At 35.9% G+C, this 15,834-nt stretch overlaps 1 protein-coding gene across 3 annotated transcripts in view; it reads right to left on the bottom strand.

Moving 5' to 3' along the window:
• Nucleotides 1-2,432: 2,432 nt before the first annotated feature.
• Nucleotides 2,433-15,834, bottom strand: part of SCAPER (S-phase cyclin A associated protein in the ER) — a 357,501-nt gene continuing 344,099 nt past the window's right edge. For all 3 annotated transcript variants that reach the window (XM_050966969.1, XM_050966967.1, XM_050966968.1), the window contains 3 exons: nt 7,631-7,822; nt 4,657-4,708; nt 2,433-2,882 (listed from right to left, as the gene is read on the bottom strand). In XM_050966969.1, the coding sequence (XP_050822926.1) occupies nt 2,779-2,882; nt 4,657-4,708; nt 7,631-7,822 (348 nt within the window). In that variant the 3' untranslated portion in view covers nt 2,433-2,778. The remainder of the gene's footprint in view (nt 2,883-4,656; nt 4,709-7,630; nt 7,823-15,834) is intronic.

Here is a 15,834-nt window from a genome sequence, read left to right as displayed (position 1 = left end):
AAATGGAAACGGTGCAAGAGAGAAGAACAGAGATAGCAATTGTATTGGAAACCTCTGTAGGGCTTGCTGGACAAGTCGGTTTGCCAAAGCTCTGGCTTGTTTTAATTTTTGTCTTGTGTACACAGGGCGAACCAAGGATCTGTTCCCAAATTCTGTGTCACATCTGGGCAGACTCACTGAAATCAAGGGGAGCTGAGTAGCTGGACTCACAGGGGTGTCCCTCATCCCAGCATTGGGCCTGAGAGCCCATGGGGTACATTCAATTACCTGCTTGTCATTGCTGTCCCCTGGCTAGTCCGCTCCCCTGAGCAATGAGCCCTCCTTCAAGCAGAGCCCCATGACTGGCACCACAAATAGCGAGCTTCTGAAAAGAGATGGCCGAAACCCCTCCAATATCACACAAGGGCTCGTTTTCTTTAGCCTGCTCTGAACGCTGCTGGCAAGGGGCTGTTTTCTACTGAAAAAAGTATTTAAGCACCGACTACCCCACCTTCCTGTCCCAGAAAAAAAGCTTGAATGAATCCTTGGTGATCAAAGCTGCTCATGATCCTTCTGGGACCTGTCTGCAAACACTTTAAATCTACTTAATGGCTGCTGTAGCCCCAATGCTTGGTATTTCCAAGAACCACAGACTGTTCCAGCCAGCAAGATGGATACTTTAAATAGGTTGAGACCTTAACAAGAAAACAAAAGGCAACCTATCTTAATCCTTTCCTCCAAAACTCATTTGGCTGCTCATAAAAAGCAGTGGCAGTGAGAAAGTCAGGAAATAAAGTGCCCTCTTGTTCCCTCATTATTAATATCAACAGCAAATTTCATATTTGCCGTCTTGGATTTCCCTGTTTCTGGGAATTTTTAATCCCAAATTCCCTTTTGGTTGTGAAAGTAGGAAACCTTGAAATACAGTGACATTGTGAACTGAGTGCCTTTCCAGCTGCAACTGACACTTGCATCCAGCCACTGCCAGTAGTTTGTGGGCAGCAGGAGATTGTTGCACAACCATTGAAGTGCTCAGAAACTCTTGAAAATAGAGGGTCCCATCCTGTTCACACTGCAGAGGGACAATCTGTGATGGACTTGAATAGGTGCAGGGACAGGCCCAGAGACTGACAGAGTTCAAGTGTGCTCTGTTTAGGGCAGGGAACTGGGATCTTCTCTCCCAATTGCATCTTTACAGTGGGGATATTACTATTAATTTGTATTACGATAGCTGGAAGGAGCCCTAGTCATGAATCAGGACTTCATTGTGCTAAGTGCTGTACAAACACGGAACAATAACTGTCCCTGCCTCTGTGGAGCTTGCAATCTAGGAATACTTACCTCCCTGACAGGGCTGTTTGTGAGGTCTTTGGTATCTTTGGATTAGAGAAGTGTTGCAATTATATATTTTAACATTTGAATATTATGTATGCAGCACTGTAAATGTGCACAGGGCTTTATCTGTGTATTTCCTACGGCAACAACTTTGATTTTTCAGATTCTTTTTTACATTGTCTCCTTTCTAATCACAGAGTCTTCCTTCCCTTGCCCCATCCTCCATGTTATCACTGAGGCATGTACCATCAGAATCTCTGCTGTGACTGAAAATTGTTATGTTAAACAGACTGACCTGACAGTGGCTGGCTGGCTTAAAGCGAACAAATGTATTTACATGCACAAATCTTGACATTGAGGAAAAATGGGGAAAAAAAGGAAAAAAATAGGGAAAGGAAAGGGAGCCTGCAAAATCCATAATTAAAACTCTTCGTGAGTATGGTGGGGACCGCTGTAACACTATTCTTCAAGATACTCACCCCAGTATTCGCATATCAGTTTGTAAGCCTGAGGTCTGATTTTATACAATATACAACATTCTTTAAACATTCTACAATACAATTTTTTATTTGCTTACAACATCATGGTGGCATTTGTTACACCCTTTTTAATGCCTCTCCCAAGTTTAGTTTTGAATAAGTTTATAATATCCATATTTTCCTTTATTGTCTCATGTTTGTGTGTGCCTGGTAAGTGTTACAGTTCACCAGGGTATAACAGTAATCTGAATCACCACAGTCTGTCATATTTCTGAGAAATAATTTTAGCCTAGCTAAACAAGCAAAAGAAAATCTTATTTTCAACAGAAACACTAATTGTTTTTTTAATATTGCTTGACATAGCTTTATGAAAACTCACCATTTAACAGTACCAAGATGCATCACAATCAATTAACAATTTTTATGAAAGTCTTATTCAAACTTTAAAAATGTGTGTGGCTTAAAAAGTTTATTACAAATGATCTTATTCTAAATCACAAGAAAAGTCTAAATGAACTCTAAATTGAGTCAATTCAGCATAAACTTGCCAAAATTTTGATTAATTCAAAAGATGCCTCAAGACTTCTATTTCTATTTATGAGATTGTGGTCTATAGTAATCTGAATAAGTCACACTACAAACAGAATAAGTTATTTTATTACAGGATATATAGAAGATAACATTTTCTATATTTGTAACCTAATTTCAGCAGTTTTACAGTGCAAGAAGTACACATCATAGGGTAGAAGCTACCAAAACCATGATGTAGTATGTAAATGAAATAAACAATTTTCAAAATTAAAAAACACCGCTTTAAAGTATCTACAGTACTTGAGACATAAATAGTGCAAATTACTTATATCTACAGCAGAAGTATTTAGAGTATCTAGAAGTTTCCAAAACAGTTTCTTAAAGTATGTAATTAGGACAAATTGCTTAACATTAACATGTTAGATGTTTCAAAAATCGAAACAAAATGAAACACTTATTTTTTCTCTTTTTTCAAGAAGAACTGTCGTGCTTCTTCCCAGGCTTGGCAAGGGAATCTGTTAGACAGCTCAAGATAATCTTGGGAAGTGAAGAATTTTTCTGCGAAAGAGAAAACATAAAATTATCAAACTATTCTCTCTTAATATGGTAATGAAACAAGAATAAAAAACATGGGCAATTCAACTTGATTCACCTCTTTTACCTCCTATAAACAAAGTCCTTAAAACACAGAAAAACAGTTCTATGCAACTATGGATAGATTATTTTTTTGGTGAAGCAAGCTATCCTACCTCAGTGAAGTAATGGCAAGACACTTACTGCATCAGTCTCTCTGTTCCAGCTAAGCTCTGCTCCACACATTAACTGGGCTTTATGCACCTTTGTGCTCCCTGTGTTTTGGGAACAGTCAGGGACCAGTTCAGTCCCTTTCAGTTAAACCGCTTTGAGGCTGCCCTCATTTGTCACTGGCTACCAATTACTTTAACGGGGTTTCATGAAGGTGAAGAGATCTGCCCACAGAAAGCTCACAGCAAGCTCAGGAAATTAGGCCCTATCTTGCAAACTTTTAGTATTCTTTTAATTCGTAAGTACTTGCAGTAAAGTCAATGGGACTACTCATGAAAGTAAAGGTTTGTAAGATCAGACTCTTCAACTACTGTAAATGATCATAATTCACTTCATGATTCAATATAAAAAGCAAATTCCACTGTATCAAATAGAATGAAAGTCCAACTTTGTTTATTTAACGGGACTTTAAGATATAAAATATCTTTGAAGTTTAAAATGATATATTTAAAAAAAAGATCCTGATTATGTTGTTAATCATACCTTAGACTGTTATAATTGGAATTAGTTTAGAAATCAAACTCACTTGTCACCATGTATTTTTGCCTTTCATTCAGTTTGGACAATGAAAATAAAATAGTTCGTTTTCTCTTTGGTTTTTAGTTTGTTTCACTTGCAGGTTCTCATGCATAAACACAATGCTGTAAGGTCTGTGTTACAAACACTGCAGCAAAGTGTTTGTTTCAAATCAAACCAAAAATGTTTTAATTGATATTAAAAAGTATCATGAAACTGCTATAATATCTGATTTTGTAAACATTTTTAAAAAAACTCAAAGCCTCAATTTTGCACCTTGACTGCCTAACAGTATCCTGTTAAATGCACTGCAGTGTGCTAACTGGTTATCACCGTGAATCACTTCTTGGTGTTTGAAATAAAAAAAAGACTATAAAAGGGTCCACTGTACTGTATGCTGAATATGGAGAACCCAAAATGAGCTCCTGAGTCACTCGCACATCTAAATCTCAAGTCAGTCTACTAGGCAATGGCTGGCTCAGATGAACATCTTTCAAAAATGTAGCTTGCAGTGGTTAATCATGTTCCACATTCCAAAGGTATTTACAAGCACAGGAAAACAATGCAATAACCTTTTAAAAACTGATAGAGTGCTTATGCATATAATCACAGGAGAATATTTTACTCATAGTTTCCAGCCATTGTCTGGGGGACTATTGGGGTGCACTGAAAATCTTCATGTGGCTCCAGTGACTTAAAACCCCTGAATAGAGAGCTACTAACATGAGTAAACGTATGTGCGTGTAAGTGTTTGCAGGATACACCAACACATCACACTGCATTTAATAATATCTACATTCTGAATGATGCTACAAGCAGTAAAACTATAAATTACAACTCATGTAAATAACTTAAGCTAAAAGAGTCTTCCTAAATATGTGATGTCATTTTGTTGTTTACTGCACTTTTTTTATTGTGAGGGCAGATACCATGAGCTAATCACAGTAAATGCAAGATCTTCCACATTTTTGTTACGTAATCGCTAAGTTGGTAAATTTCACTGGAGACATACCCCTTTGTTGAGAAGACTGGTTATCTGTTTGGCCTGAATTCTGTGTGAAATCCTATAAAATAAAACAAATGTTATTTAGTTTTCAGATCTACGATATGAAGAAGTAAAAATGAGATGAGATTTAATTTTTCACAGTTACAAGAAAATAAAATCCTTCTAATGAAACCTGTGAATGAATAAACATATCTGTTTGTTATAAAGAAATAACAAAATACTGTTAACATTTAATCATATTATATGCAGTTGATTTTAATAACACTTCCCAGAAAAATGCCTTTATTTTGTGCATGCAGAACACCTTCTTATGAAATTAGAACCACTTCTTATCATTATATGATTTTTAACTTTAATAAAACTCTAGCTACCGCTGCATTTCTTTAAAACAGAAGTCTTCTCAGATTCATATTTTCCACGTTGTATAATATATACTTAAGGATTTCTTCAGTTGTCACTCACATATTACTAATGTTTATTATCTCTACCTACAGCAAGAGTCTGATCCTGATCTCATAGAAATCAATGGGAGTTTTGTCACAGATGTAACTTACTCTAGATCGTACAGTAACTGACTGCACAATAGCAATAGTTCATCATAAAATCTAGGTGCCCAATCCTGCATACCATGTGCCCTGTTTGTAGTATTTTGCTTATGCAGGGCTCGATCCCAGTGAAGTCTGAATTTTGCCATTGATTTCAATGGAAGCAGACTCATGCCCATAAGTAGCCAGTAGGATTACTCAAGTCAGTAGTAAGGGCTTTCAGGATCAGGCCCTTCATTTAAGTATCTGTCAAACATAGCTGATATTTTTGGTTCATGCTGATATATTCTCTAAGAGCAATGATTTATGAAATCACATATATTCTGTTAAATAATATTTTGATCTATTTAAAAGCATTGCATCCAGAAACAACAAAAATAACTAGGATGATGTAGTGTGTGGAAAGAATTCTGTTTCTGGGGTGATATTAAATGTATAGCTGTAAAGTCCGATTGAATCATTTTCCTCTTCTGAGTTAGCCTTGTACACATTTCTAAACCACAACTATATTTTAATGACATATTTTTTATGATATATATTTGTATATATCCAATATATTTGCCAAATATTCAAATAACCAGAAGAATTTCTTTTTGCATTTCCTAGCACAAAGGATCCCGTTCTCTAATGAGGTAGGCAGATCCTGAAGTCTAAACTCAGATAAAACTCCAATTAAAGCAAATGGTAGATTTAACTGAATAAAGACTGCAGAGTCTGTCTCCTGATGATAGTAAGTTAACATATAAATATAAATGTAAATCTGTTATTTCCTTATTGATATCTCAAAAGTCCTTGACTCTTACAGTACTTATTATGTGCTTTAAACATTTCGGGCCAGATTCTCTGGTGTAAACTGTCATAGCTCCACTGAAGTCAATAGAGCTGTGACAATTTGTACTAGCTGAGGATCTGCCATTAGATTTTTAATTTTGATGTCAAAACATTTTCTAAAAACCTGTAAGAAATCAATTTGCCATTGGCATTTGACTTCAAATGTTCCCATGAACTGCAAATCAGGACAAACAGCACCTGATTAATATTTCATAAAGTAAAGCTAACCTTTGTAATTTTATTTATGCTGTGGCTTTTTGATCAGAGACCATCATCAATGCCTGTTTCACTCTTACAGTGAGAAAAACTAGGTAAATAACTTCAATTATAAGGATCAGATTAGTGTCTGGAGTAATTTTTACCCCCTCCCTTTCTGGTTGAGGAAACTGCTGTTTGCATGTGATGTTGAACTTGTTTTTCTTAAGTTATATCAAAGGCAACTAGAGATTTCACATAAACATATGTTTATACTTTTGAAAAATAAATCAAAATAAAAAATGAATTATATTTTTATATGCATACAAAAATGAGTTGGTTACAAGAGGAACAATTTTTTCAGTGTTAAATTCTAGTATTCTTTGTAACAATTATGTTAAAATTTTGAGTATTCAAAATGATGAAAATAGAAAGTTACAGTGAAAAGCGTGATGTCATCTGAAGACTTTTAAATAATTATTTAGCTTTCATGTCCTTTCCCCAAAATATATCCAGTCTAGAATTGGAAAATTTGGAAAGCTTTTGAAAAAACCCCCAGCAACTTAATTTTCTTCATTCAATTGGTCATACATCATCAACTACGAACAATATTGCTTTATCAACAATTATAACTTTCACTTGACTGCTACAGAATTCAATCTGTTCAATCAACATCAAAATACGTTTTAAATAAAAAAAATCAGAATATTTAGTTAAACTGGATGTACTTTTTAATTTGAAAATAGTTAATAAAACTTTTTCATATATATGTTTTTCATAAGCTGATGAATAAATCACAGAACATCAGTTTACAAAAAGAGAGTACAATCCTGAAAACCCTTGTTCATGAGAGCAGTCTCAATTAACTCAGTGGTTTACTTACCCATGTAAAGATTGCAAGATCAGGACCATAAAATATATTCTGGTATTTTTACTTGTGTGTGCATGTGTTATGTGTGTATATATATATATACACACACATGCACAAATGATGGCTAAATTCTCTCTGCAAATCTGTTGTACACAGCATGTAGTTGTGTATCTGTCTGTAACTAGATGCATTACAGAAAACAAATGTGTACAATAAAATATCTTCCTCAAAAAGCGATATTTTAAAAATTGTCTAGTAATAGCTGCAACTAGTGCAAATTTCACCGTGTCCAATCACTTTAATGAAAATAGAGTCCCACATGTGACAGTGAGAACCCAACTACTTAGAAACCTTTTAGTATTACAAGAAGCCTCAAATACAGAAATAATCGGTGGTTTGAAAAATAATTGGAAGATGTTTTAAAGTGCTTAAATGTTATTTATTTGTACTATCTAAAGTGAATTAATTTGATATGCACAGAAAAGACCAAAGTATTGTAGTCAGATTGTGTGTAATTGCATGTCACTAGAATATCTACCTGAATGAATGTGGCAAGTAAAACACAACTCATCTCCTGCTCCAGAATGACCTTGTTCTGAGGGTTATTGTAACAAGCAGCTATTAGCGTAGGGAAGAGCACTTTGATTAGGCGAGGATCACTGAAATACTGGAAAGGCAACTGGCATAGTTTTTGCAGCACTGTGGGGTGACGGCCAGATTGTACAATTACCTGAAAATACAAGAGTAACACAACATTAGAACACTTGTGCTATCTGCTCTTCCTCTTACATTAACTGACAGGAATTTGGAAACTATAGTAACTAAAAGAACATGGCTGAGAAAAAAATGTTTAATGAATGCTAAAAGAAAAGCTCAGAGGATTTAATCAAAATAATTTCTGCAATACTAGTATTATACCCATAGCAGTTACAAGAATGTAAGAAATATTTGATTATAAAGCATCCTTTTCTTGCATAATAAAAAAAACCTTAAGCAAATAAAAACAGAGTTATTTGAAGATTACTATACATCATTTAATGGTGCGGTAAGAGACAAAGAAATACTGCAAAAAGACAATAATTTACAAACACACTTTTAAAATATAAGCATGATTTTAGAAAAATAATAAAGAGATCACCAGTAATGAAATAACCCTTATGATGCACATTCATCCTTTACAATAATTCTCTTTAGCAATTATAAAAGACTATGTTTCATCATAGATGTCTGCTACACATTCACCCAGGCACTGAAAAGAAAAGGTGATTGTAAATTGCACAGCAATGAGTTTCAGCAAGTATAGACTCAGAAAGATCCTCCCATCTGTATTTCTTATCTCAGTTTCTATCAGTGCCATTGACTCTAAAAGGAGAATTGTTTAGATAAATGGAACTGTTGTCATGAAGCAGGCTAGGTTTACAACTGTGTACATCTGAAGAAATAAAGCAATGCCATTAATGGTATCTTGCAGGGGACCCCTCCTAATTTACTCACTAGTCCTACAAAGTCTTGATGATAAACTAAAAAATGTCAAAATCAGATCTGTTCCGAGTAACCTTGATTAGACAATTATAATATGAAAGAGCTGCTTGACCCAAAGTTGGCTTTTCAGTATAGGAGGAAGCTCCTATAAGGTTAGGAACACTGTAAAACTTAAGGTCATGACTGTAAATTGTACTTGGAAAAACACAATTTTACAGGTACACACCCAGACAGGACTGCATTCAAATTAAAACCAGAAGGACAGAAAGAAGCAGTGGAGACCACAGGAACATAAATTACAGGGATTTACAAGTTTTCAAAGCACTTTTAACAATACGTTAAGAACACATTCTCAGTTGATAATGCAGTTTGGTTTAAGAACAAGATCAACAAAGTAATAGTTCACATTTTTTAGTTCAATAGCCAAAAAGACATTGAAAACCCTTCAGAGAATACTGATAGGAATGTCTTAATTCTCTTAAATCCAGGAGGAATTTAAAAAAAAACAACCCAAATATGTGACAATTTAGCATGCATTCAGACACTGCTCTTTTGAGAAAAATATTATCTACATTATCAATAAAGCACCAGGATGAATCTATATTTAATTATCAGCTACAAATTCTGTAACCAAATGACCACCATTTTTGAATGTACAATTACTGTTTTCAACCCTAGCTATTTCAATATTTTTAATGTAATTCCGTATTCTTCTCTTTTAAATTCTACTGCTATAGGAGTAATTTATTTAAAAATTCCACCAGAGGCCGGAATAACTGCAGCTGATCCAATTCTGACTCAAGGATGACAGAACTCTTTGGCTTCCTGTTAATGGCTATTGTACATGACAAACGGGCAGGAAAAGTGATTTCCAGGGTACTTCATTTCTCATCCTACACTACCAATTCTAACTAGCTATTCAAAGAATGTACGGATAGTTAGCAACCTCGTCCCCAAGTAGCGCCACATATAGCTACTGCAGTCATAGAATTAATATTTAAAAATCTTTTTCTTTTCAGTTTTAAGGCTGGGTTACTATGTAGGCATCACAAATAAACGCAGTGAGCTAATATACTAGAGGCACTGATTATTTTAAGTCTGGCATTTATCACATATGGAATCAATTTAATGATTTTAGTTCATTGTATCTAACATGGCTGATAAAACTGATACAACTGGGAGTATATACTCTGAAGAAAGCAACAAGAGAATTACAACAAAAGTACAGCTTCTTCGTTCAGTGAATGGAGTAAATAAAATTCAGCATCTGATTTATAATAGTGAACAGTAAAGAAAACAAATCAAAACCTTCCCTTTTACTCTCCTTTATGATGGTTAAGTAGAGTCTCAACATTAAAGTTAATTTTTCTCTCTTTTTAAAAATAGTAATATCAGATCCTCACTTGCCTCTTTGCTGAGGGATCCTGGCAAGATTTGTAGGATCAGAGTAGTGATGTAATAAGAGGCTGTAACCTGAGCTAGAATTCCCTCTTCCCACAATTCAGTGAAGAAAAGTGCTTATTTTTTCATTGTCTGTCTGAACCGGTAATTCTCCTGTAACTGGCTTTTCCTGACACTCTTCCTCCAGCTTGCTGAGCATACACTTGTTTGTCACATTTACTAAAATCCCCAATTTAGGCCATTTCTATTCAGCAAAGGATTTAAGCACATACCTGAAGTTAAGCATCTGCTTAAATACTTTCCTGAACTGAGGCCTAAATATCAAGTCAGTAAAAGGTACATGACTTTTATGCTTATTTTCTGACCAACTTAAGCCAGTGTGTCATTTACAGCACTTATTAGAATTGGTAAAAATAATATTTTGCAATTTTTTGTTGAAATAAAAAAAATCATAAAGTTCTGCTGCTTACTTCACTGCAGGACTTGTCTCAGAGAACTGCCGTGGGAGATGCAGCTGCTTACCTCAAGCTGTATTTTGGCCCAATACATAAACAATTAGGAAAAGAACCTGGTAAAGAGATGGGCAACTAATGCTTACATACATTGGCTGAACCACACTCAATGTATGCAGCTACCAAGGAAGAGAAAACAGGTATCTGGAAAATACAGTGCTAAAGTAACTATTTAAAGGTTTTTATACTGCATTTTTGTTTGTCTACAAGTAAAATAACACAGCTGACACTCATAATATGAAGCTCAATGCACTATAGTGAGGAGTTCTCAGCTACATAATAAAGCTAAAGGCCCCAGTATGGGACTCTCATGCTTGACATTAAGCACATATTTAAGTGTTTTTCTGTGTAGGAATGGACTTACTCATGCCCTTAACTTTAAGAAGATATTTAAATGGTATGCTGAACTGGGGCCAATGGCACAGTCCACTCAAAAGTTAAATGTTGTTAAAATTAGGAGCTATATTCTGTCTTGTAGAGTTGAAGATAACATTGCCATATTAGCTGAAATGTAGAACTTACTGAGAACACAACTTAAAAATGGCACAAAATATATTAGTTATTTCTTATGTATACGTATTATCATAATATTCTTTACAGGTCCATGTGTGATATTTTAATTAACATCTATATCAAATCTTTGGTATTACAGCAGGTGCACCAGTTTTGACTGCTACATACATAAAGGTGAAAAATTGTCTCCATTTTTCCTTTTTGTCACTTATTCTTAGCTTTCTGAAACATTCACTTTGAAGACTGACATTTTTGAAAACTGACATGTTTGGTCTCTGCCTGAATTTGCAACCTTCCCAATCTCTTACACTACTTTTAGCATTTAATTTGCATATATTAAAACAAGAGCAAACTGTTGTCAGAGCTCCCTGAGAGTTCTAGGCAGAAGGCTGATGTGATGACCTCTTCCTATTTCCTTTCCTGTTGAGTAGGCTGTGTAGGGTGACCACACTTTTTAAAATGGAAAACCTTTAAAAGGAAAGCGACACTTTTCTTGCTATTGTCACCAGAAGCTGGGGATGCAAGAGGTCTGGCAGCTAGACGAGGGTCAAATTGAGGATACTTGTCACTAGTGTTTGTGGGGGAATTTGGTACCTAGGAGGCTGTGTTTATGTTTTTCATTGGAAGAAGGGGTCATGTATAAGTTTGGCAGTTAGAAAGGCCTTTGGGAGGTGCCTACTTGTGCCTGTCCTTCACTATCCCACCAACTGACCTTTCAGCTTCCTGTCCCAACAGCATCCAGTGTCTCTAGTAACCCAGTCCATCCATCCCTCCTTACAGGTGAATTCAGCACTTCCTGGGCCTTGGCTGCACTTTGCAAGCACCGTGTAACAGTGAAGAGCCATCCTGATCCTGAACTGGTGTTTGTGAAGCTGACCTTTTGGGAGAGCACAATTCCTCAATTCTGATGCCTCTAGATGGCAGCCTATGCCACCTATCTTTAATGCCAGCCTTGTTATTTTATCCTGATTTTATGTTAAATATGACCCAAGAGGGTAAAGAGAAAATTAACATATGCAGTAGATTACTATGAAACAGTGCAGTGTCTGAAATTCAGCGTTACACCAAGAACTATCTAGTTAAACAAGAGGCATTTCCAAATATTGTGATGAGAAAGAAATGCAAGGAGGTCTACTGACACCAAACCAGTTCATTGACAGCAAGAATCAAGTGGCCACAAGATACACCTGATCTTTATAAAATAGTGTGCCTCTGGGATTTTGTTTCCTTCCTTTTACTCTGAATCCAACAGTTCATTTACACAGCATTCTAAATATTAAGGAAGGATAATCAAATCAAGGAATTGGAAAAAAAAATTGTACTTGCCCCCTCCCTGTGGGATGGAATGGCTGCAAAGAAAACACAAGGTTGCCTTCACAACATTTCCTCCTAATTGTTCTGCTGAGAGACAGGGTTTTCCCCTTCATAGAGCTGGCAGTGGTTTGGCCCAAAGATCTGGGGTATTGGTGCAGGGTAAGGTCATCCACACCACTTCCTGGACTCTGCAGCTCTGTCTTAGATCTCGGTCGAGACAGGAGTGCGAACAGGGCTTCCCTTCCCAACTCTTGGCACACTCTGTCTCTTAAAGGAAAGTCCCCTGTGCAGAAAGAGCTCTGCTCAGAAGTTAAAACTATAAGGCTCCAATAGCCCCTGAATGGATTTTCCCCAGAGCTGGGGATGGGAATGGTGCATAAGTAGCCCAAAGCTACTCTCCTTTTCTGTATGGATTTGGAGCCCACAAAGAGCCCTTGGAGGAGCGTGGGGAAGTGAGACACAGTCCTGAAGGGGCAGTTGACCTACTTGTTTGAATGGGCAGGAACATATCCATGTATGGATCTATGGGGAACCTTACACAGAGAAGCTATAATAAGATGGGGCTCTCTATTTTGGCCAACTGCCCAATCACATAATGTTTGATTTAATCAGTCTCTATATTCTTTTTGATTACACAAAAGAAAATTACTAATATGCATATATCTATGAAATTGGACCCAGAGGAATGCATGTCAAAGCAGTATTCTGACAGCTTCATAACAAATGGGATTCAGCTCTTTTGAGTGTGTAGACTAGCAGTTATATCTCAAAGTAGAAGACAAATCTCTTGAAGTGGTATTTTAATTTTATAACAAAAATGTGAAAAGGATCCTCTAATCTTAATAGTCATACAATTACAATTAAGTGGCTAAGAGGCATAAATATTCCATGACTGACAAATATATTTCTCATTAAACAAACTAAAACTTTGCAGTCAAAGCTACAAATCTGCAGAATGAATGTATGTAAATACTGGGAAAACAAAGACTTCACATTAGCCAACTTTGAGTTCAAGATAATGATTTATATACTAGATAAAGTCTACAATACCATCTGCAGGTTTTAAATATCAATGCATACTATGAAATTAACATCTTAAAGTACAGCGACTTAATCAATTGTTTTGAGAGGATTTACATTTTTTAACCTAACAACAAGGATCTTTGGTGACAATCCAAAATTCTTATTTCCAAATGGTAATTGCACACATTTTACGTATGTCTAGAGTTGGAGGAGGGAAAAAAAAAGAGAGAGAACGACAACGATGACTAATTGAATTTAAAATTTTGCCAGAAACTTTTAAACAGATTTAAAGAAGCTTAACTTCAGTTAAGATCACAGATTGGTTTTTAGTATCTCCAAGCTCACACACTAAGTACTGTAAAAATTTTTATTACAAGTAACAAAAGGACAATGCAGCCTCAATCACACTCTTTTCTGCTCCTTGTATACAGTAGAAGCTGAATCTAGGATTACTGTAGAGTAGAAGTGCTGATTTTTAAAGGAATATTTAGCTTACTCCTTGTGGTAGATTTAGGTTTGGTTTCTGTGTTTTATGCAGACATTTTCAGTTTTGGAAAGGTATCATTCATGCCATTTATTCTTGCCCATATCCATGACAAAAACACTAGAATTATCTTTCAAAGAGGATAATTAATTGTCTGATCAGAGGCAGTGGCAACTTTTAATGTGTACACAAAGGCAAAACAAAATTTGGAAGAAGAAAGTATTGAACAGATTCAAACAAGTCAAGTTCTCAATAAAACCATCATCTTCTGCAAGTCATCCTCAGTGTACAAATCTCACCATTTATTATTATTTGCTGAGCATGGTCTGTATGTTTGGAGCTCTACAAAACCTAAAAAAATAAATTGTCACTGTTCCAAAACATTTGAATATTAATTAAAAAATATTCACTCATGTTGAATTATTTGTTGTTCTGTTAAAAAAATTGGTCACTATGCTTTATGTTAAAAACAATGTGGTAGAAACCTGACAATATGCTGTCCTCCTTCATAGTCAGAGAGCAAATGAGCTTTAAAGACTAGTCAAAGGAACGAACTCCCAGAAGCATTTGACTTTACTTAGTCAAGTTGTGTCCCTATCTATCACAGGAACTCATAAGAACATAAGAATGGTCATACTGGCTCAGACCAATGGTCCATCTAGTACACTATTTTGTCTTCCGGCAGTGGCCAGTTCCAGGTGCTTCAGAGGGTATGAACAGAACGGTGCAATTATCAAGTGATACATTCCCTGTCGCCAAGTCCTAGCTTCAGAAAGCCAAAGGTATAGTGATAACCAGAGCATGGGGTTGTGTTCCTGACCACCTTGGCTAATAGCCATCGATGGATCTATGCTCCAAGAACTTACCTAATTATTTTTTGAACCCAGTTATACAAATTCCATGGGTTGATTGTGTGTTGTGTGAAGTAGTACTTCCCTGTGTTTGTTTTAAACCTGCTGCTTATTAATTTGGGTGACCCCTGGTTCTTGTGTTATAAGAAGGGGTACATTACACTTCCCCATTCTCTTTCTCCACTCCATTCATGATTTTATAGACTGGTATCATATCTCCCCCCCAAGGCATTTTTTCTCTCCAATGAACAGTCCAAGTCTTTTTATTCTCTCATGTGGAAGCTGTTTCATCCCCCTAATAATTTCTGTTCCCCTTCTCTATACCTTTTCCAACTCTATTATATCTTTATTGAGATGGGGTGACTAGAACTTTGCACAGTATTACAGGTGTGGGTGTACCATGGAATTATATAGTGGCATTATGACATTTTCTGTCTTATTATTTCATAATGGTTCCTAACATTCTGTTAGCTGTTTTGAATGTAGCTGCACACGAAGCAGATGTTTTCAGAGAACTATCCATGTTGACTCCAAGATCTCTTTCTTGATTGGTAACAGTTAATTTAGATTCCATCATTTTGCATGGATACTTAGGATTATGTTTTCCAATGTGCACTAATTTGCACTTATCAACATTGAATTTCCCCTGCCATTTTGTTGTCCAATCACCCACTTTTGTGAGATCCCTTTGTAACTCTTTGCATCAACTTTGGACTTAATTATCTTGAATAATTTAGTATTATCTACAGAACTTTGCCACCCCACTGTTCACCCAATTTTCCAGATGATTTATGAATATGTTGAAACAGCACAGGTGCCAATACAGATCCTTGAGGAACCCTACTATTTACCTCTCTATTGTGAAAACTGAACATTTATTCCTACCCATTGTTTCTTGTCTTCTAAAGTTATGATCTATGAGAGGACCTTCCCCCTTATCCTATGACAGTTTACTTTGTTTAAGAGCCTGAGGTGTGGGACCTTGTCAAAAGCTTTCTGAAAGCCCAAGTACATCATATCACCTGGATCTCCCTTATCCAAATGCTTGTTGACATGCTCAGAGAAATCTAAAAGACAGGTGAAGCATGATTTCCCTTTACAAAAAACCACACTGACTCTTCCCCAACATACTCTGTTCCTCTATGTGTCTAATAATTCTGTC

This window comes from Gopherus flavomarginatus, chromosome 9, assembly GCF_025201925.1.
Source record: "Gopherus flavomarginatus isolate rGopFla2 chromosome 9, rGopFla2.mat.asm, whole genome shotgun sequence".
Lineage (NCBI taxonomy): Eukaryota > Metazoa > Chordata > Testudines > Testudinidae > Gopherus > Gopherus flavomarginatus.
This window is presented reverse-complemented; position numbering and strand designations above follow the sequence as displayed.